The following is a 21,955-nucleotide window of genomic DNA, read 5'->3' as shown; positions in this document are numbered from 1 at the left end:
AGTTTCATACAAATGCTTGCTTCACACAGAGCACAGCTTTGGAGGAGAAACCCCGCTAGTATAAACTGTACATCTTTAGATGGTATTGCCTGTAACTTGACTTCGTTGACTCCATAAATAAAAGAAAGCTCAGATCGGCTCTGCGGACGTCATCTATGGCACGCATTGTCAGCCTCAGCAATAAAAAAAAAAAAGACAAATACTGTAAGGATAAGGATGAGAGAGTCTCACTCGCCTTTGTGGGTAAATGCTGTGTTGTCCTTGAAAATGTGTTGATCTTGTTCAATCAGGCTTGTGCATGCTTATGCGAGTTTATATCACCACGAGCAACCAGCGTAGGCAAATTTCAGACATCAAACGACTGTGGACAGGGCCTATGCTGTGATGATGTATAACTCTTTGTCGATGTCTTGCACTGGAGGCACTACAGTAGGAAAATGAATTTCCATTGTGATGTCACAGATCCTTTTGAAAGGAATTAATACAAGCAATTTAAGGTTCATATTTCTGCTGTCATTTGACAAATTTTCTTCTATTGTAAGCGCGTTACTGCTACTAATTTTACAAACCGAGTGACGAGGAGAAATAATTTTCTGAGGAAAGCATCCGCATGCCTGTGATGTTATGCTTAGTTTGACTTGTACTTGGAACCTGAAACACTCATTTCCAATATTTGTACTCTTTCATTGCCAAAGTCTCCCCAGCGGAGAACAACAACCCTGAGAACACAAACAACGAACAGCATACAACTTACCAAAAACATGACTTGCAATGAAGTTTTCAGCCATTCCACTAATTGTGAAATTTTAAAACCCTGTTTCAGTGGGCTTTCTTCTGCCGTTTAATTACAGTTCTCCTCGTTCTGTTTCTGCTGTTCCCACAGCCCTTTCCACACTCTTAAGAATTTACTTTATCCCTTTTAAGTCATCTGTATTAATTATAGCACATGGAATGTGTTAATTATGGCAGGAGAAGTCTGAAGAGACGGAGAAGAAAAAGTGAAAGAACAAAAAATAAGCGAGAACGTCGATGCTTGTTTAATACACTTCAGCGTTTTGTGAGAGTTTCCAACTTGAAAGTAAGATGTGGCATTATCATTATCAACAATGGATAAGCCCTGATCACTTTTTTCCCGCATTTACGCGCTGTCTCTAAAGGATTAATTGCATAATACACAATTAGGAATGAGCAAGCTAACATGCTCCTCTAATTCACACAAGAGCCGTTCTTCAAAGAAAAACCAAGAGAAGCGTATTGTCAAACTATGATTAATTTAAAGACCAAAACTCCTGTGCAGAGGTCTGGTTGATCCATGCAAGGTCACAGAAGAGATGAAGAAAGAGCGTTATGGGCTTTCCTTACACTTGCCCTACTGGGGCACTGGGCTTTGACCTACATTTCAGCAGTAGAAGAATAAATGAAAAGAAGAAAAGCCCCAGGAGAAGTGGGTTCTACCTAGACCCAGTGCTACTGAAGACACTCCAGCAACAAGCGCCTGACGGACTCAAAAACCCTGGCCGCTGGCTTGTGGCATAACATGTTGAGCTAATGAGCTGTGAGATGGAGTGTGGGGATTTGTCAACCCCAAATGAAAGGTGTTGTTAATGCTAAGCCACTTCAAACGGAGGGGAAAAAAGCACCCTAAACCTAAGTGAGAAGTGAAAATGGGGGTTTAGTTTTTATCCCTACTGCAGCACTGCGGGCCGAGAGGACAATGTAACCACTTGAGCTCCTCTTCAGAGGGATGATGGGAAAAAATACCCACTTTCTAACAGAAAAACAAAATAAACCCTCAGATGGTGATGTTTGAGAAAGATTTATAAGATTTCTGAATATTTATGCTGCAGTTCGCTTCTAATGTTTTATTCCATTTCAGGACTTTTTTTTATGGAATATAAACTAACTCAACTCACTTCGCCTAGATGAACACCATGGCGGGTCAGAGTTTGTGTGTTAAGGTCACTGAAAAGCTTATTTTTAAAGACCGTAACTCGCATCTTATGAGATTGAAAGTTCTTGCTGTGAATGAATCGCTGATGAATCCACACTGAGGTTTTATTTTTTTTACATTACTGAACACTAATTGGTTAATAACTTACTATTTAACCAATCAGGAGGTCCATTTAATACTCAGTGGATACTGTTTTTATCATTTTGATGATTGGAAAAGCTCACAGAATGGCATACCGGTTCTTTTCAAGCCGCATTTGCTGTAGATATGCAGTGCTGGTATACATGAGACCATAAGATTGTGGGCAGGCCACCTTCGTTTGGCTCCTAATTGAAGCTACTTTGAATATCTTTGTCTAAGCAGCAGAAGAGGATGATCCCAGCCACTGAGCTGCTAGCCAGTTTGTGCAAACCGTGAAGTCATCCACATCGCAGCGCTTATCTGCAGGGCACAGGCTCTACAAGAATGTCTGACATGAGCAAGCGTGGTGCCAACTAACGGGACGCAAGCTACTGCGCAAATTGTGCTGGAAGAAAAAAAAAAAATTGTTCGCCTAAAATGCGCTTAGATGCTCAAAAGGCAAGCAGCAGACATGCTGTTGCTTGGAGACCGCCCAGAGACAACAGGCAGACAGCTGAGAGTTTTGTACTGTTTTCTGAGTGGAACAGCGTCCAACGAAGCGATCAATCTAATGATCTGTTTAATTCACTTCAATTCAGCCAACCTCTTTAATCCACTTAAGCAATCAAATGGAGATTTTATTTGTGAGGGAAAAAGTGAAGAGAAATCAAAGGGTGTGAAATCTAGGATTTAAGGGTTGCATTGCTGTAATTCTGAAAAACCATAGTGACATTTTTATACGCATTCGGAACTTTATAAAACAGATAGAGGTCAGATCTTTAAAGCATCTATAAAACATTATACAATTTAAATGCATAGCTTTGAATGAGATTACATTATAAGCTTTCCTTTAACTTGTACCTCAGAATGTATCATTTTTACCGGTTTCGTTTTTCATAAGGAGCTGGTTTGGTGCATTGGGTCTCCTGCAGTGGATTACTTATAGATGGTCATGTCACAAAAGAGTGGTCTGAAATACAATCTGTGTCTTCTAATTCCCTGCTGCTACATGAGATTGGAGCAGCTCTTACGCCAGCAGCTCTGGTGAAAAGCATTTCATCAAAGTGGCTGCAACATTTCTTTGAATCCCAGGCAGATGTAAAGCTCCAAGACTATAACCGACCACCCGAGTCAAACAGAACAGTGTATAGTCAATCACAAGAATGTATATTAATCTATGAAACGCTCTGTGATCAAGGACGTATTAAACAAGCTTAAGTCATTTCAAATGATTTGCCTCAGAACTATATGCATATACAATTTTGAGCATGTAGAAATATATATATATATAATCTCTAATGCCCCTTTACCAAATCAAGAAGCTAATGAAAGTGCAACTATAACTATGAGTCTGTGTATCCTTCCTCTCGAAATGCATCTCCAAAGCCAGAACAGGCCTCTGGTTCCCCCGGCAACCAAATGATAACACTCATTTATGGCCTAAAGGAATGTGTGCAGAACTCCATTCCTGTTTTGGAAAGACACATAATGTCCTCGACAAAGGATTTTGCAGGAAATCCTTTCTTTGAATGAACACACAGGTCATTGTGTATGTTGGTATTGTTCTTGTGTAAGTGTCTTTTGTTTTTATATTATGCTTTATTCATGTTTATAAAATGTTTATATATAAACGTTGATGGCAATGTGATTACCTGGCAGCTGATATAAATAATTACAATTAATCATAATCAATTGTAATTAGTTATATACATTTCCCTTAATGAACTGATTTGCTACAATATACTATATATATATATATATATATATATATATATATATATATATATATATATATATATATATATATATATATATATATATATATATATCATTTGACTTATTGCTAAGCACATAATACACCTTTTTAAGAGAGAGAAGTAGGTGATATCTACCAAAAAGCAAAGACACTTTAACAATGTCATAAAATCATGCACAATACGACCGTTTTCAAACCCTCCACCTGTTTCCTGTCTTAAAAGCCTTTTGTGTGTTCTTCACATTCATGCATCACTCTGATTATTGAACAGATATGATAATGAAAGCAACCACACAGAGAAAAGGGAAATTCAAACAGGCTGTCTCATCAGCTTGATTGCTGATTATTTCAGAAGAATTACCTGCACGTTTTGCAGACAACCAAGCCCTGGTGCTGGTTACAATCACCTCCTATAATAAAGAGAATTTGCACACTGAAAGCAATGAGAGATCTGAAATCTCTCTATTCAGAGGAGACAAAGAGAAATGGGCCACTGAGTAATGGGGACAAATAAGCTTGTCTGTTATTTTCCTTTGTCTGGTCCCTATACAATGTCATCTCTGTTTCTCACTTACTGTATTGTGTGATTTTGTCTTTCTTCTTCTCTGTTTTTCTCCACCTAACCTTCTAAAGCATCTTTTCAAAGCCCTTTCTTCTCTGCTGGCAATCTGACCGGTCAGTACATGATTGGCTGTCATTCATCCACTACAGCCATTGCCGCTGTGGGTTTTCAGCATTTGACTGCTGGGCAAAACACATTTGGCTACACTGCGTTCCAGTGGAAAAACCACAAGAAAGCATTAGCTCAAAAGCAGGAGAAGAAAGCAGGGATTCATAGTGACATTACTGTTGTCCAGTGGAGAGAAAAAAAATGTGTTGATATCGATTAGGATTGAAAAATGATGTTATTAAAGTTAGTGGTTGAAACGAGTACTGCAGTATAAATTTTAAATATTTGAGAGTACAGCACTCTTAGGAACACAAACATGACTGTGAACCCAAAAAGGCGACAAAACGCCTGCCATATGATCATCATCATTATCATAGTAATGTTTAAAAGTAATTTAGTATTCAAGTTAACGCAAACAGATCCGAACAAACTGGTGCCAGTTAAATTCATTTTGCTATCTCAGTAAGACCTATTACCTCAGCTTTTAACGAGCTTCAGTGAACTGTCAAATTCTCCCCACTTAAAATCGTTATTGATCACGTGACATGTCTGATTGAATCCTAAGTCCAGTGCTTCGGTGGTTACGTTGCACATATTTTCAAGGTCAAAAAAGTTCTGTGCGATTGTGTTTCCCTAAACGAAGGGAAAATGACAAAGTTATATTCATTCATGAACATTCAACACTGCAAAGTCAGAGCGTGTTATTAAATCACGAAGCCCTCATAATTCAAAGTCCTGATTGCAATCAAACAAAAACGTTATCACACCCATCCGTATGAAAGCTCATTAGAGATCCGACATTGGGTAATGGTAATAAACTAATCTGAGAGAGAACATCTAGGCTGGGACTTGGGAAACTGAGATTCTTGCTTTGCAATTACACAGCATGGATTTGTGCAAACCGGCATAACGACTTGTAGCTATGGAAACACAATACCAGCGCTCATGGGTGCCACCCATTAAGGATGCAAATTGTTCTCTTGTAGACACTGCCCAATAAGCTTTTAACACAGCAGCTTTAGCACTGACAATATATTGGGAAAAAAACTAAACACTAGTAGTAAAATTATAGTTGCTTTGAAATGATATGCTCAGCGTTTCATTGGGATATTTATATAACAAGCACGGTTTTTGAAACCTTGTAAACACAACTGTACATCTCACTTAACTTCTACCTGAGCTTTCTCGGAGTCCTAATTTGGTTATTGCTTCCCCTTGAGCAAGGGCACGCCGTGACTGATACGGGCAGCCCACACACAGAAACCTCAGCAGAACAACACATTAATAAAAGACTCGGCATTGTGTTAATGTTTAAATATTTTCCCTAAATAATGACTTTTAGTTTTTGTGCTTCTTTTGGAGTCTGACGGATGGGGTCACTGTGCTGCTGATCTTATGAAAGGAGCTGTAGCAAACACAAGGCTCAGTAAAAAATAGTTTTAACCCATTTAACTAAAACCCCTTTCCAAATCTTCAGTAGGTTGAGGTTATCAACCAATAGAGAAGTGCTGCTGGATACATAATTAACCAAAAACGTATTTATAATCGAAGGTAAAGCACTTTATATGTACGGGCCGGTCTCAGTGATAATATGTGTGTGTTACAATGTTTCTGCGAGACTGATATTACAGCATGTACCTAATTTGCACGTTATGTTGTTTCGATTGTGGTTCAAAATTCAAATGTCAGAGGAATGTCATTAATAGTTAATGTTTCGTTGCATTGGAAAATAACATACCTTAAACCCACCCGATAGTGTTAAGAAATGCAAAAGTGATATAAAAACACATCGATGCAACCGTGATATTTAAACTTCCTTCTACAAAGTTATTTTGTCGAACCAGTACACTGTATCCCGTGTGCTTCTGAGCAAATCTACTGCATTAGAAAAGCCGAACATATGAAGCTGTATATGCGAAGCTATCATTCAAAAGTATCTGTTTTCAAATCTCGCAGCATGTTAAAACTGTTTTCAAGTCATAATATTCTCCAAGGAAATGAGCGAAAACCAGGCTTTCTTTACTCTCACACTATAAATCATAATTTGCGCAACAACAGAAAACTGCAATCATTCTTACGTTTTTGGAGTTTCGCAGAAACACAGGTAGAGATACGGGTAACGCTTTAGAATAGATAACACTTGTTAACTATTAACTATGACTTTTCCCTCAATAAATTCTTAATTTGCGACTTGTTAATAGTAAGGCAGTTGTAAACGTTAAGTATTGGGTAGGAATAGTGATGTAGAATAATGTCATGTAGAATAAGGCATTAATATATGCTTAATTAGCACTAATAAATGGCTAATATTCTAGTAATAAGCAACTAATAAGTGTAACCAATATGTGGCACATATTTACTGGGTAGCAACAAGAACGAGCACAGATTAAGAAATGTCACACAATGAGAGGTGCTCGATATGAAACCACATTTGCAGCCTTGTTGATGTGTTTGAGTTTTTTTTTTCAGCAACATGGAAAGACCTTGATGCAATCTTTGTAAACTGAACGGGAAAGGTGGGCATTTCATGTTTCACTCAGAACGGTGAGTTTGCAGTCACTGGAGGACGACTTCTTTGCCCTTAACTTTAATCAGTAGCCAGCATAATGTCAAGGCCGTGTCCACATGCACACACATATTTTTATAAACAGAGTTGGCCAAACCGCATAGAAAAAAAACTGGTTTTTGAAAATAACCACATTCATGTGGACAGGTCCTTATCACATCAGCCAAAAAGAAAAGTGGTTTTATTAGAAATGGCCCCATACTGACAGTTAAGTTTGTGATTGGTTACAGTGTGCAATCGTTGCCAAACATAAATTGTAAAGAGAGTTGTGTTGAGTGATATTGACAGAAATTAACTATTTTGGGAGATTGTTTATCAGTTATGTTAATTAAACAACATTTTACTAAATGTGTATTTGTATGACACTAAAACTGCCAATAGGTAGCAGCAAGTGATGAGTGATGAGTGATTCGTTCCAACAATTCTGATCCATTTGAAAATTAAGTGGCTTTCTTTATGAATAAATTTAATAAATGACTGATTCGTTTAAAATCTGATTCTTTCAGGAACAAATCACCATACAGTGTTGCTCCGGGATCTCTGGGAAATATTCTTGCATCGTTTGGAACTATTTTAAATCAACAAAAAAGTGAAAACAATATTGTGTCTAAAATGGAACCTTAATATTAAATTACTTTTTGTTGAACTGCTATATGAAATAAACATCTGCTCACACAACAATATTTAAACAGATAAACTAAAACAAAACAAAAAAAAAACACTTATTATAGGCTTTATTATGCATCGAGTGCTTCTGGGTTGTCAGGAAGTTAGTTTTATTTTATTTTATTTTTTTTTTTTAAAGTGTGCTCAGTAATTTCAGAATTCACTTTATAAAAACGACAATTACGATATTACTGAAGATGAGAAACATCACGCCCTTTAAATAGAGTATTTTAACGTAAGTGGAAGTAAATCTTTTCAATTAACATAACTGCATCAGCTGTAATGGTTATATTGTTCAATTATGTAAATGTCTTAAAGGAACAGTTCTCCTAAAAAAAATACATTCTGTCATTAATCACATTATGTACCTTGTGATACTCTCCAAAATGGTTTCTAAGTGAAAAAAAATTGTTTAATAAAGTCTTTGTGCACAAAAAAAAATGTTTGTAGCTTCATAAAATTATAGTTAAACCACTGATGTCACATGGACTATTTTACAAAGGTCCCTACTACATTTCAGTAACTTGATCATTTTTGGGTGAACTATCACTTTAAATTAGTTTAAATATATATGCATAAAGACCTACTTTTACCTGAAAAATGTAATGTAGGAGCTGATTTAGTTAGCTAGTATGTGGCAGATACCACTTGAAATGAGACGAGGACTTTTCACGCTACAGGACAAGCCCCCGACTAACCATGTCATCCTCAGTTTGCACAAGGCTCGACACATCACCTGGGGCGGATTAGCCTGGCCTAAATTTCAAAACAGACGACTTGTCAGATGAAGCCCAAGATAGAGAAAGGGAGGAATGGGCAATGACAGCGTGGACAAGCAAACAAATGTGACAGAGCAGTGCAATCTTTCACAAGACAGGTGGAAAAAGAAGCATTAGGCAGAAACAAAAATAGAAGCTAAAAGACTCAGTAGGAGAGATCTGAAGGCTGGATGAAGGATGATGGAGAAGAAGATCTAGGATGGAGGTGAAAGGAAAAATGGTTCGAGCGAAAAAGACGACGACATCTGCTATACTTAAAACTGCAGAAATAACCTAGAGATAATGACTGCACGGATAGCCTCGTAAAGAGGAAAACGCTTCTGTTACTAAGTGAAAGAAATGTCTGTCGTAATCTGCAGACGAGGCCGTCACATAAGTGCTCTGCTCTTTACCGGTCTCATAAGCTATTTCTTGACCTTGTTTCGCTTAATGTCTTTCCCTCATTTCTTCCATAATAGTGTAATGTCGTGACTGACAGCTCAGGCACTCGGTCAAGGCCGGGGTGATTTAATGGGACTAATGTTAGGCCTGTAGGAAGCATAGATGCTGTTTTTGCCCTGGGAACTTTTAAGACCACGCATCCGCTCAATGGCGTAGTATATTTAGAAGAATTTTGACACTGTGCTATTTTTGTACCTTTTGATGAGGATGATTAGGGGAAAGAAGAGTCCTTTTATGCGGTCATTACACCACAGTAATGCTTGTGAAATGGGAATGGGAGCAGAGTAGGTAATAAACTGACAACTAACGCTGAGGCTTGTCAGGATGTAACGAATGCATCAAATGCGTCAAGCTCTTTGATTCCAAGAACACAACTTCAAGATGTCTGCAACATTATTTTTTTCTTATTAGTTTCAGACGATGAGATCAATAGCACTTTTGACAAATAGGAGTAAAAAAAGCGGCACATCAGATGAGGATTCCTATCATCGACTAGGGATGCATTACCAAATCAATACCGAGAAAATAATAATAGCAATAAAATGTAAAAAATATCAATCTTCTGCAGTCTTCTGGCAAATATGCTTCTTAATAAAAATGTCCTTTCCAAGGATATGCATTAAAATATTTAGGCGATGTAGGCATTAAACGTTGCAGTTTAATTGGAGCCACTGTTTTAATCTAATTATTGCTGTTAAATAACTGGAAAATTTAAAACACACATTTCATGAATCTTTGTTTTATTGTTTTTACTTTATTCTATTGCTTGTTTCCTTTATTTAAATTTATTTAAATACATTTATAATGTATTAATTTGAAATTATTTTAAAACTTGACAATATTTATTTAGAAATGCTTCTTGTTTCAAGACTGGACTACCTAGTCATGCTGATGAAATCATATCATTGCTGTCATATTCATGTTGTTACACACACACACACACACACACACACACACACACACACACACACACAATACTGTATTAACAGTAATTAATCTGCTTTCAATTATAAACATTAGCCATCCATTCGCGGTTTTTAATCAAATCTGTTAATTTAGCCTTAAAGCACTGGCAAGTAAATAGTTTGATTTCTGTTTTTCCTTTTTGTTGAAAGTATGAACAAGATTTAAACACAGTGATAATAATAATAATTATAATAATCATTATTGTTGTTATTATTAGACAAAGAACAAATAGATGAGGCTAAACAAAATACAAAAGCAGCATGCATCCACAAGATGGAATAAAGTCTAAGACCACCCGTACAAACAAAAATAAACTGGGCGCTGCCAAGAGATGAAATGTAATCTTGGTTATATGTAATAATAGCTTGAGGTAACGCAAGAAGCACATCCAAGCAGGAGAAGTCAAAACAAGAGTGCAAATCCTGCGACCCACTCTGGTGCCAAATCCCTACAAAGTGATGTGAACAATGAGTCTGCGACAAATCTGGATAAGCATGAACAGGATCATAAGAGAGATTTGCTACAAAGCCTGACAACAGATAATGTTATCTGAAGCAAATCTGACATTTGCACAAGCTGTTGAAACGGCTCTCAGTATGCAAACTGGGGACCACGGCTTGAACTACTTTAAAATTAAAATAAGGAACATGACCAAAACAACCAGAATAGAGTGCGAATATAATCATGCTAGATTTGATGCTGTTTGATGCAGGCTAGTTCTACCCTGTACCTGTACTAGTATCTCATGCATAGCTTTAGAGATTATTCTACAGTGCTTTTGATCTGATATACGGAGACTATCCAGCTTAATCTTGCAAAGAATTAGGAAAAAATTCTTCAAGGCTCACAATGAAGTAAGTCACTGACAATCCCTTCAGGAAGGACAAAAGATGAACTCCAAAAAGGCTGAGACGTTTCCAAAAATGCAGGCTCAGGGTAAAAAAAAAAAAAAAAAGCCCAAATGTGATTTTCGTAATAATGCCAATGTCAAAGGAACTACATATTGTGCATTAGAAGATGCTGATGATGCTGATGCAGTGCATTTTTTAAATATCACAGGGAAGTGTTTCCCCAGAGATCTTCAAGTAATGAGAAAGTTACAACTATACCTGACATGTACAATATGGAAAGACCAAAAATACAGGCCCACTTTTCAGGCTGAGTAAGTGCGGGAATATAAAAAGATGGCAAGCTGAATAGGAAGCTGAAGCTGACTATAGGTACCACCTGTACTTTGACCTCAGGTGCAGACAGCATGGGTTCATTCCTCTCAGCTTACTCCCGAGGCCTGTGATGAAAAAACTAACACTACAAACTGGACATGTGTCCTTTAATACAGCACATGGATATACTAGTGTCTACAACCTAGACACTAATGCAGGGCAAGTACACCAATAGCTGCTAGAACACTCTACCAAGAGGATAATGATCTGGCAAGCTCTTTGAGAGGGCACTCTTCCAGTGAAAGTAATGACCTGGTTGTTTGGAACTGACACTTTTGTAACTTTTGTAACTTTTTTTCCTGGTTGACTGATGAAAGCTTGTACACTCTAACTCCGGGAGAATGAACAGAATCAGTCCAATTGGACCAGAGCTCGCCTTTTCGGGCAGTTCTTGCCAGTTTTGCGTTCAGTATGGATTAGAAGGTAAATGAATGGTCGATACTGCACGAGGTAAGACATTAGTAACATAACTCTTACAGCTTTCAAAGCACCGTGTCTATCCTTGAGATTAGCCTTCGTTAAGGTATAATGTGACATCGTCAGGCCACCACAAACAGCAGTGACCGTGACCACAGTCACAGAGCAGCCAAAAGCTTTGACTTTATACTTTTAAGTTTTTTTTTTTTTGATGCATCTACTATCCTCTGCTACCTGACTGATCACTCTCCCCACAGAATCTTGTTGCAAAGCCTGCATATTCCATCGGTTTCTTTGAATCTTTCATTTTAGACTCGTGATGTTGTTAGACTCAGCACTGATGTTCCCATATGCAAACCCAATGACTTGGAATCATGGGGGGTTGATGAGACGTCACATAGAGACAGCAGATCACTTATTATGGACGGTTATTTTCAGCACAATGAAAATAACTCTTGTGATGGCATAACAACAGTCTGAGATGAATGTTTACTCATTCTCTGTATGCATGAAAGAATTTCACATTTCCACCAAACAAGGTCTATGTTACCAATCTTCACATAAACTCTACCCTCAATACAACACAACTACTAATGATATGCTATACTGACCTTGCTGAAGACGAGAGGGCACTAGCTGTCTCTAATTCTAAAAAGAGGATCCCCAAATTATGGGGAGATAGAGGTTGTGTAGAACTGCCTTTTTGGGGAAGTCCATTAAGGGCACTTATTCTGTCAAGGGAGTCGATGTGGTGGCAGCAGTTCTGTAGCAGAAGATAGTGGTGTCAAGTCAAGTCATCTTTATTTCAAAGCAGTAATGCAAACTTCATGAGACAAATTCAAATTCTGCTCTTAAGCAGCTCTAACAAGCCAATCATGTCGTTATTCAGCTCAATTCAGTTCAATAGCAGTGTCAGTGTTTCAAAGTTCATCAATTATGAAACGACTTCAGTTTCAGCTATAAAGCAGCTCTACAGAAGACAATAGGGCCATTGTACAGCTCAATTCAGTTTTATTCACACTCGATAGTGTCAATGACGTCAAAAAATGCTGAATGTTAAGTGTTTTTAAATTAACCTAGGCTCATTGAAAATACAAGTGAGTTGAGCTAAAACATGGATTCAGTATGTGACTGTGGCATGTGTTTACTAAATTGCTTCAAGTACTTTTTGCAGTGGTTTAGAATTCAAACGTCCAGGGAGAGTTGCTAAACGGTTAATATTGTGTTGGAAAATAACATACCCTACACCAAACCCAACCCTAAACCTACAGTTTATATTAATGTACATAAAAGTGATTAAAAACTCTCAATTGTACTCTCAATTGTAAGTAGTCGCTTTGGATAAAAGCGTCTGCAAAATGACTAAATGTAAATGTAAAAACAATGTATTCACTTATGCAACCATACTATTTTAACTTGTTTTGTGTAACTGCAGTTTAACCGGATTCACGTTGGAATGCTTTATCTCTCTAAAGCAACAATGTATCATGTGGGATAACCCATAGCTGTATATGTGTTGATAACATTAAAAAAAATATTGGTTTTCAAATCTCTTAGCAATTATTTAAGTCATAACACAATATTAGGAAATGTGCAAAAAACAGGCTTTTCTAAACAAAACTCTTGTGTGAAAATACAGTACATAGAAGTTGTTGGAGTACCGCTGACTCTAGTGTTTATTCCAAATGAAGATGTATGGGTACATTTGTTGAGGTCTGCAGATACATAGTTAGGTGTGAGCCTGGGTAACTTTAAACCCCAACTACATAAGCCAAAGGTGACAGTGGTAAAGAACCCAAGTTCTGTCAGGTGACAGGAGCTGGTATGTGTCAATGCTAGATTTTTGATCCCATTAGCTGGAGCGCAAAAGTCCTGGTCTTCTTTATCCTCCAGGTAGCAGGCGAGACGGTCACAGTGCATCACCTTCCGAAAGCATTTCTTCAGCGGTGCTCGTTACGCCACATCTCCTGTCATACTGTAGCATGACGATGCAGGGCCCAAACAATTCAGAACCTGCTGTCTGGGTTTAACGAACGAATTTACTGTCCAACCTTAAACTGACTGATTTGGCTTTGTCGCTGTCTTCTAATTCGGTCTTGACACCATTGCAGAGTAGGTTGAAGATAAGTCATGAAAACATACTAGGGCTCTCATGCAGAATGTGATATGCACACTTCAAGGCATAGATGAAAGATAATGAGTCTTTCCTTATCGCAACAGAAGCCAATTATAGCAAGCTTGCGATTTGTAGAGTCTTCTGGGTGCTTCGCAGCTACATTATGGGTCGGTAACACTTTTAGAAACGTACTGTATGTAGGTCCTTTGTAGGGCAATGTGACATTTATATTTTTGTGTGGCAAACGACTTGAAACTGTAGTTGTGGTCCAGAAACTTTTATATGCTGTGATGAACTTTCCCACAGTCCTCTGTGTAACAGATATTGTGTAATTTCCCACTAATTGGACTTTTGTAATAGCAGTTCAACTTTTTGAAGTGGAGCAATTCATAAGACATATTTGGAAATGCAGTATTTTTGCATAAACATCATAGGTTGATTATGTTAAAATTAACCTTGATGATTATTGCGGTGTAATTTGAGTATCATTTCATGCTCTGTATAATTTGACAGATTGTGATGTTTTCTTCTCACTATTAGAAAATTATGTCTCAGACAAAATACAAAGTGCTGCCGCATGGCTCTGGTGATTCATCTCGCATACCAGAGCCAATTGTGTGTATGATTAAGACGCATGCATTTCTCCATGCACTCTCACAACCAATTATCTTCTCTCTTAAATGAGCCTATAAAGGAAGATGGCTTCACGCATTCACTGGGACAAAGGGAAATAAAGGATGGTACTACGTCTTCCTCTGTGGCACATATGACAAACAAGTCTTTCTAAGTTCAACAGGAATGAAAACATCTCAGTGTTCTCATGCGGTAATTTGCCACCAATTACGTGTAACCATACCTGGCTGAAGCGTAATGCATTATATAAAAAAACCATTAAATCTGAGGAACAGACAAATATAAGCGAATATGAACATTTAAATAAATATACACTGAAAATTGAAAGAAAAACACTTTATATTAGGTGATCTTAACAACTAGGTACTTACATCAAAAAATAAGTACAATGTATTTATTATGTTTATATTGTATTTTGCTGCTATTGAAGTGGGATACGGGTAAGTTTAGAGACAGGTTTGTTGGTATGGGTAGGTTTAAGGGTCAGCGTAATGGATGGGTCAACAGTGTAATTATAAAAGTAATTACAGAAATGAATTACAGATGCAACTACATATAGGTATTTTTACAAATATAAGCACAATGCAAAAACATGCATGTACCCAATAAGTGCATTGCACCAAATAAGTAATTTAAATGTAAGTACATATTAGTTAAGGACACCTGATATGAAGTGGGACTGAAAAGAATCCCCATGTTTAAAAACTTTAAGCAATAGTAAAAATACACATACCATATCGGTGTCCGATACTGGCCCGAAGCTTGTCACGTAGATGTTTGTCCTCACCTCAGTCACACTTTCTGATTGGACAAAAAGACAGAGAAGAGCAGAAATGACTACTGTATAAAATAAATATTAATTGCATTTTAAAGCTATAAATCCGTAATGTCGATTATCATCTGGCCAACCGGAAAACTGGTCTTATTGCGTTCACTTGTCAGAGAAAGTGTTAACAGCAGCATGAACTGAGTTTTAGTGCGGGTAATCTATGACTTTTAATAACGTATCTAGGTGTTTTTATTGTTGCCATTATATTCATTTTAATATCAGAATGTCTGCTACAATTGCAGCGACTAACCTTACTGAGCACATTTAAAAAGCATCTATTTTTTAGTAGATGTATATTTCACTTTGTGGTGGTGCGTTTGGGTAGCATTGTTTAGAGAATTCACTAGAACAGAGATTGTGTGCGTGAGGAATTGAGCGATCATCTGCCACAGATGTGTGAGGGGCAGGACACACACTGTTGTCTAGGACTGGGTTCACCGCTGACTAGAGGGAAGGATAATACTTTACGTAATGAACTTTAAAGTTGTTAATGAGGATTTAGAGTCAAATAATTCCACTTGGCTCACTGCAGCTCCTAGTTTCAGAAAGCATTAAAAAAGATCACAAAATTACTGATTTTAAGAGTGCCGACAGCAGATTTGCAGATTTTTTGGAGTTGGTTAAAAGAAAGATAGGGGACTTAAGTCTCTCAAATTAGACTTCAGCAAAGTCTTGATACTATGGTTTAAATTCCATTAAAGGGGCCGAGGACTGCCTCTGTTTTTGTACTGTTCTCTAATTTTATTATCAATAAACATCATTTAGAAGTAATAGGTTATTTTCTGTCTATTATTGACTCCCCTCATCAGAATAGGTGTGGCAAATTGTAACTGCTGTGATTGGCTATCAGTTGTGTATGTTTGACAGCCCACATCCTTCACAGAAAGAGGCTGCTGTGATTTAGGTAAAAAAAAAAAAGGTTAAATATTCTGTACATATCAAATGAAGCAATAGTGGCCATAAAATAAAATTAGTAACTCACACTTGTGTGTTGTGACATTATTTTCGGATCTTTAAATTTCAATCTTTCTAAATATAATTTAAACGAATCTGTGGTAAAATTAAGTGAACAAAGGACCAAGTTATTAGTGACATTGCTAAATAAATAAAATATATTGTTTGTTCTGCATTAATCTTTCGTAAGTCCTGTATTTCTGTGTCTATTTCACCATGCTACACATTTGTATAATTCTGGCTGCTGTTGCACAACCTCAATAACAGTTGGGGAAACGATTTAGCAATGTCGATGACATACTGATTTTTTCACTTTGAGAGAAAAACCATTGTATGGAGTTCCAATAGAGCACCGCTTTTTACAGCTGCTCACAATGCCTTGGGGGATGAAAACTAATGGTAAGCAGCATTACGTTTTTGACACAAAGTCTGAGCGGTCGACCAATTACTACAGACTCAGAGTGATGACCAATCAGAGCAGACTGAGCTTTTTAATTAAGCTTTGTGCTTTAAACAGACAGGACCTGAAACAGAACGTTTCAAGAATAGGGTGAAAAAAAGATACCATAGCAATGTATATTATGAGAAAACATAATTTACATTGCTTTAATTTCCTTCTCATTTTCAATCCAGCAGAACCAGAAAATAAAACTGTGAATTTTTAATATGGGCACTTAAAAAATGTCCTGTGTGTTGCTTACTCTAGGTCTTCAACCATCTGAAGTAAGTCATCATGTTTTAGTTAGCAACTTTGATGTGATGAGTGCTGTAATACACATCAGCAACTATGTAAAGCAGGGTGGAAATGGAAAGGTTTGATGGAGCTTGAGAGGGGTGACTGGACTGGAGCCAGGATTGTGGAGACAACGGGACTCAGGCAGCAGAGGCGATGGAAGCCGTCCAGCTCCACAGTATCAGCCCGCAGCTCTCAGTGCGCCAATGTGACTTAGCCCATTTATCAAAAGCATACATCTTGATTTTTGACTGCCCGCAGCTGGGCTCACAATTTAGGATCTGTACTTTTAGAGGTCACTAGGATTCACTCCGTGAGACCTCTGTGGAGGAGAGAAGATATACGCAGAGGGAGGTGGTCTAATGGACATATGTGGGACATTTCTATAAATGTCACTGGGACGTAGATTATAGTGCATCGATGCTCAGCATTTAATGAGCTATAAATCCAGGATGACCAGGGAATCCGATCAGCTTCTTCATGATGAACAATCTGTTGGTGCACCATTACAGCAGCGGTCAAGACCCTTCCTTATTTCTCTCAGCCTTCTTCAACACAGGCTCCTTAAGCTTAGAAATCGTAAGCGATCTCGGAGAGCACTGTTCTGTGACAGATTTCGCTATTGATAAACATTACAGTGCTGAGAGAAGATGAGTAATTTCACTGTTCCAAAACACAATCTGTCATGGATCTCAGAGGTGTGAGACTTGAGCTAAGAAGTGTAAATATGAAAGACAGCCTGAGGAAAAACACGCTCCATCTACAAGCCAACGGTAAGGCCGACATGTGGATGCTGGAGACAATGAGGAAGGAAATCTGCACACGCATTTATCATACCTCCTAGTCCGGGACGCAATCTGTTGTCGTAACCGTCCAGCAAGCGATCCAAGATTCGGGTAAAGATGGTGATGTTGTCTTTGCTGTCATCGGGAATGGGTTCTCTGTGACCTGTTACAGCCCTGTGGAGAAGAAAACAGAGTTTCAGGTCACTTAAAGATAGTAAAAAAAAAGCAAATAGGCCACAAAAAAAGAAGGCCACTAAGCAATAAGAGTCTGGAGTCATAAATAGAAGGATGGATAGGGAAGAAGAGAGACTGATCTGGTCCACATCTTTGATCTTTGCTTCTTTGAACATGTGTTGCGTTGTGAAGGGTAGGAGATGCAGTCATTAGGGATAAGTCCAGGACAGGTTCTTCATCTAACGATTAAAAAAATACCACAAATGACCACAACTCATATCGTTCCTAGCTCTTTCTACCGCAGATCCAAACTCCTGATTTTTCTTAACTCAACTGACACAATCCCCAAACCCTTTTTTTGACTATTGGAATAAGGCCTGGTCCACCTTAAACTTATTTTGTCCAGTAGCCCATTTAGATATTTGACAAATAATTTCTGATACGTAAGGACTCCTGTACAGTCAGACATTTCTGTTTATGTTTTAGTGACTAAACAGTACCTTCACATTGTTCTCTTCATAATGGCATGAAAATCCTCTGTTATTTCAACTGGGAATAAAAGAGGACCTCAGGACTGGAGTTGTCAATCTCCTCAGTTCAGCCAAAGTTTATCGGTGACGAGTTCAGCACTGTCAGCAACACTCCTATTATACCCAAGGACACTGTCTACAGTATACAGTTAATTACTCATTTGCATTGTGCTACTTATGATAAAAGCATTTGTGAGAGTGCAGAAATCAAGTTGCAATATGTTAATTGCATTTGTGAGCTCGACAAACATGGACGTGATCGTGCTCCCTGCTGCTGAGAATAGATGTAAATATAATTCTATAATCAATACTTTTCACATTAGGTTAATATCAGCAACTGGGAAGGTGCAGTAAATGTTTTCAAAAGATTTTTACATGTAACACTTAGTTTTTGTGGCATGTTTTTTTCTTTATTTTGATAGGAAAATAAGTTAATGTGACAAAAAAAATTTAAACAAAACGGAGAGAACGACAGAGTAGAGGAGTGATAGAACTAATGGAACTCCAAGTGGATTAGTGAAACCTGTCATACAATTGAATATGGCTTCGCGGAAATCCCAGCTCTGGGATTTGGCTGCATTATATCCCAAAAGTTGCAAATGCAGTCTTGAATATGCAGCCAATCCCTGGTTCTTTAATTACCTGAAATATGCAGAATAATTATGTCTTGCTGGGGCTGTGATTCCCTGATGAACAATGCAGTGGCACGACGGAGGGCGTGATAGACAGAAAGTTGACGAGATAATGAGTGCTGTCTTCAATCAAGGGCTGTGCTGGAAGCGACCTTGCACCAATTACATGCTGACCTTTAAAGGCCTTAAAATAGCATGCAAAACAAGACTATTGTCAAAATACGTGCATTTGTGGCATCTTGTGGCAGCAAAAGCATGACCAGGTTGCTGGTCAAACTCGCTTTAGATATTCTTATCAGTCTGCACAACACTGATTAGTCATTTGTGGAAAGCATGATGCTTAACACCTTTAACACATAACCCATATTTTTAGCTGAAATGTATTTGCACACTTACTATAACAGAATGTTACAGTCGTGGGAAAAAACAGCATTTAATTTATAATGAACCAAATTTTTTTTTTTTTATGGTAACACTATTTTGATGGTCCCTTATGAACATTCTGTTTATAATAAGTAACTCTGCACCTACATGTCAACTAACTTTCATTAGAGTATGAGTACACTATTATCTGCTAGCTTGGTATTGCATAAAAGCTTTGACTTGTCTACAGAATGTTAATAAGGGACCATCAAAATAAAGTTGTTTTTTTTTTACTTATTTTTTTATGAAGACGTTGAATATAGCTACTAAAAGTTAGTCACCCAAAACTTCAGAAGAGTTTTTTGTCTTTTTTTCACTAATCCCACAATGCTCTGGAATGTCCCAGAAAACAGAAGAATGTTCCAGAAACTTCTAGAACTTCTAGAATAATTCAAGCTAGAAATTCTGTAATTGACCTGACCTAAATATTTAACAAATACTGATGCTGTGTGAAAATAAGTAGTGCAATAATAATTAGTACCAAATAAATGTCAAACAACCATAAATCTTTAAGTAAATAATTTTTTACATTGTGTTATAATCATACTATCTACACATAACTATGACAAAATTAACAAGCTGCTCCAGGAAATAATAGTTTTACTCATGTAATGTCGCTTTAAATGCAAACTAAACAAATGAATATAACAAAATAAAATGAATGTACGAATGAGCATGTTTTATTCATCATTATCTTATTCATATTTTATTTCATAGACCTATTAGTTCACATTTTTACACGCAGTAGTCAGCAAATGTGCTGTACTGGCTTTTATCTTGCAGATAAAAAAAATAAAAAATACTCTCATAATTCATGTGCATAATCCAGTATGCCAGACACTGAGTGTTATTTAATTTCCCCGCACAGAAAAGCAGAATTAACGCACTTTGCTATTTAATATGTAACAATTAAATAAACAAAACGTTTTTCATTTGTAAAGTTGCCCATCTCCGGACCGAGGAGGTTAAAGAGGTTGGAATGAATGATCCTCCTCTTTGAACTTTTGAAAACGGTCACAAGAGCCCATTACAGAGATCATCACAAAGCAACACGAGCAAAATCCCTTTTAGTGTTGCAGCAAATAACAGAAGCTGCAAAAACAAGCCTTTCCGTAGTGCCAGAGTGCGTTTAAGAGAGTGTTTGTGCGCTGTATTTTTCCATCAGAGTACTCTGGCATATTTTGTACTGAATCATCTCAAGAGGCTGTCGACTTTATTGTGGAGCTGAAAATGCAGCAGCACGGAGAGGTAAACATGGCGGAACGGCTGCCTTCAGCCGACAGCAAAGGCAGACCAGTCTCCGTCCAATGTTAATTTATTTTCTTTGGCTTTATACCTCCTTGCAGGAAAACTCTGTCTCACCTGAGTGTGGAGAGGCTTAGCCCTAAAGCATCGCAATGACTGACTGATAAGGTGCTCTTTGTATTTCTCCCACAGCTTAACGGCAAACCATGTGACCGATCCGAGTGTATATATATGTGTGTGTGTGTGTGTGTGTGTGTGTGACGGCCGGTGAGGGATCAACCAGACCTGTCAATGACGTGACATTTTGAAAGCTGATGATCTTCCCATTGTGTTGTGGTGAAGGGGTTCTGATAATTTATTCATTTCAAGAAAGCCGCCCAGATGACAAATTGCAGTGACACTCGAGAGCACCGTCTCTATGTGGAAACTGCATCCTGTCTCGTGTCATTTTCATTGCTGCTCCTTTGAATACGGGCTCATTGATATTAATCAGCTGTAGATCATGCAGCCTCTTTCCGTTTACAGAAACATGGCTGCTCTATTCAGCAGCTCACAGGGTAAGTGAAAGAACAATGGAAACTGTCTACGGCCGTACTTTCTGTTGTCTGTGTTGAGGAGATAAAATGAGCTAATGCCTGATTAACTGGGGAGACGGGCTGAACATCATGGCTCTTCATGGTGCGTCTGCAATTTTTTGTATTACTGAATTGAAGCTAATGAATGGCTGTTACTTGCCAGAGACGCTCATCCTGTGAAGACGGCCATTCAGTGAACTCAAACTAGAGGTTTATTAGTGGGATTCATGAGGCTCCTTCGCGTTCGTGTCCCGGCCTCTCCAGCAGGTTTACGTAACCCCGCGAAGGCGAAACTTTAAAGGTAATTTACAGCCCATTAAAACAAGCAGAGGAGGATGAGAATGAGTGCACGGTAGGGTGAAAGCGAAGTATGAAGCGATTGCCGAACTAAAAAAATACAGCTGAAGAAACATGATACAAGCTACAGAGTTTCATTGCCCACGCATCTTTACAATACAGTCCTTACGAAAAACCTTGGAGAAGTTTCCCTTCGAATGCATTCTAGGGCTCTAGCCTTCATTGTCGACCTCAAACAAGTACTTTTAACTATATCCACCTTTTAAGTAAGCAGTTTTCGGTGAATTTGCGAGAATTCTAATTCATTAGCCGCTAAAGGAAAATAGCGCAAAGAATAACAAAGTGGAGTTAAGAGGTTTGCACTACAAACCAGTTTGTTCATACTTAAGATAATACAATGAAATAAGATAAGACACACTGATTTCAATATGAGCTGTTTTGTAAAGCTAAAAACAGCTGAAAGTGGATAGACTG

The 21,955-nt window shown here is 37.8% G+C and overlaps 1 protein-coding gene across 2 annotated transcripts in view; it reads right to left on the bottom strand.

The window, feature by feature from the left end:
• The window catches only part of gabra3 (gamma-aminobutyric acid type A receptor subunit alpha3), a 130,795-nt gene that overhangs the window by 65,047 nt on the left and 43,793 nt on the right, over positions 1–21,955 (bottom strand). For both annotated transcript variants that reach the window (XM_043222088.1, XM_043222090.1), the window contains 2 exons: positions 17,658–17,779; positions 15,038–15,105 (listed from right to left, as the gene is read on the bottom strand). In XM_043222088.1, coding sequence (XP_043078023.1) covers positions 15,038–15,105; positions 17,658–17,779 — 190 coding nt within the window. The remainder of the gene's footprint in view (positions 1–15,037; positions 15,106–17,657; positions 17,780–21,955) is intronic.

The sequence above is a fragment of the Puntigrus tetrazona genome, chromosome 21, assembly GCF_018831695.1.
Source record: "Puntigrus tetrazona isolate hp1 chromosome 21, ASM1883169v1, whole genome shotgun sequence".
Lineage (NCBI taxonomy): Eukaryota > Metazoa > Chordata > Actinopteri > Cypriniformes > Cyprinidae > Puntigrus > Puntigrus tetrazona.
The sequence above is the reverse complement of the archived record's forward strand: the minus strand, read 5'-3'. Positions and strand labels throughout refer to the sequence as shown.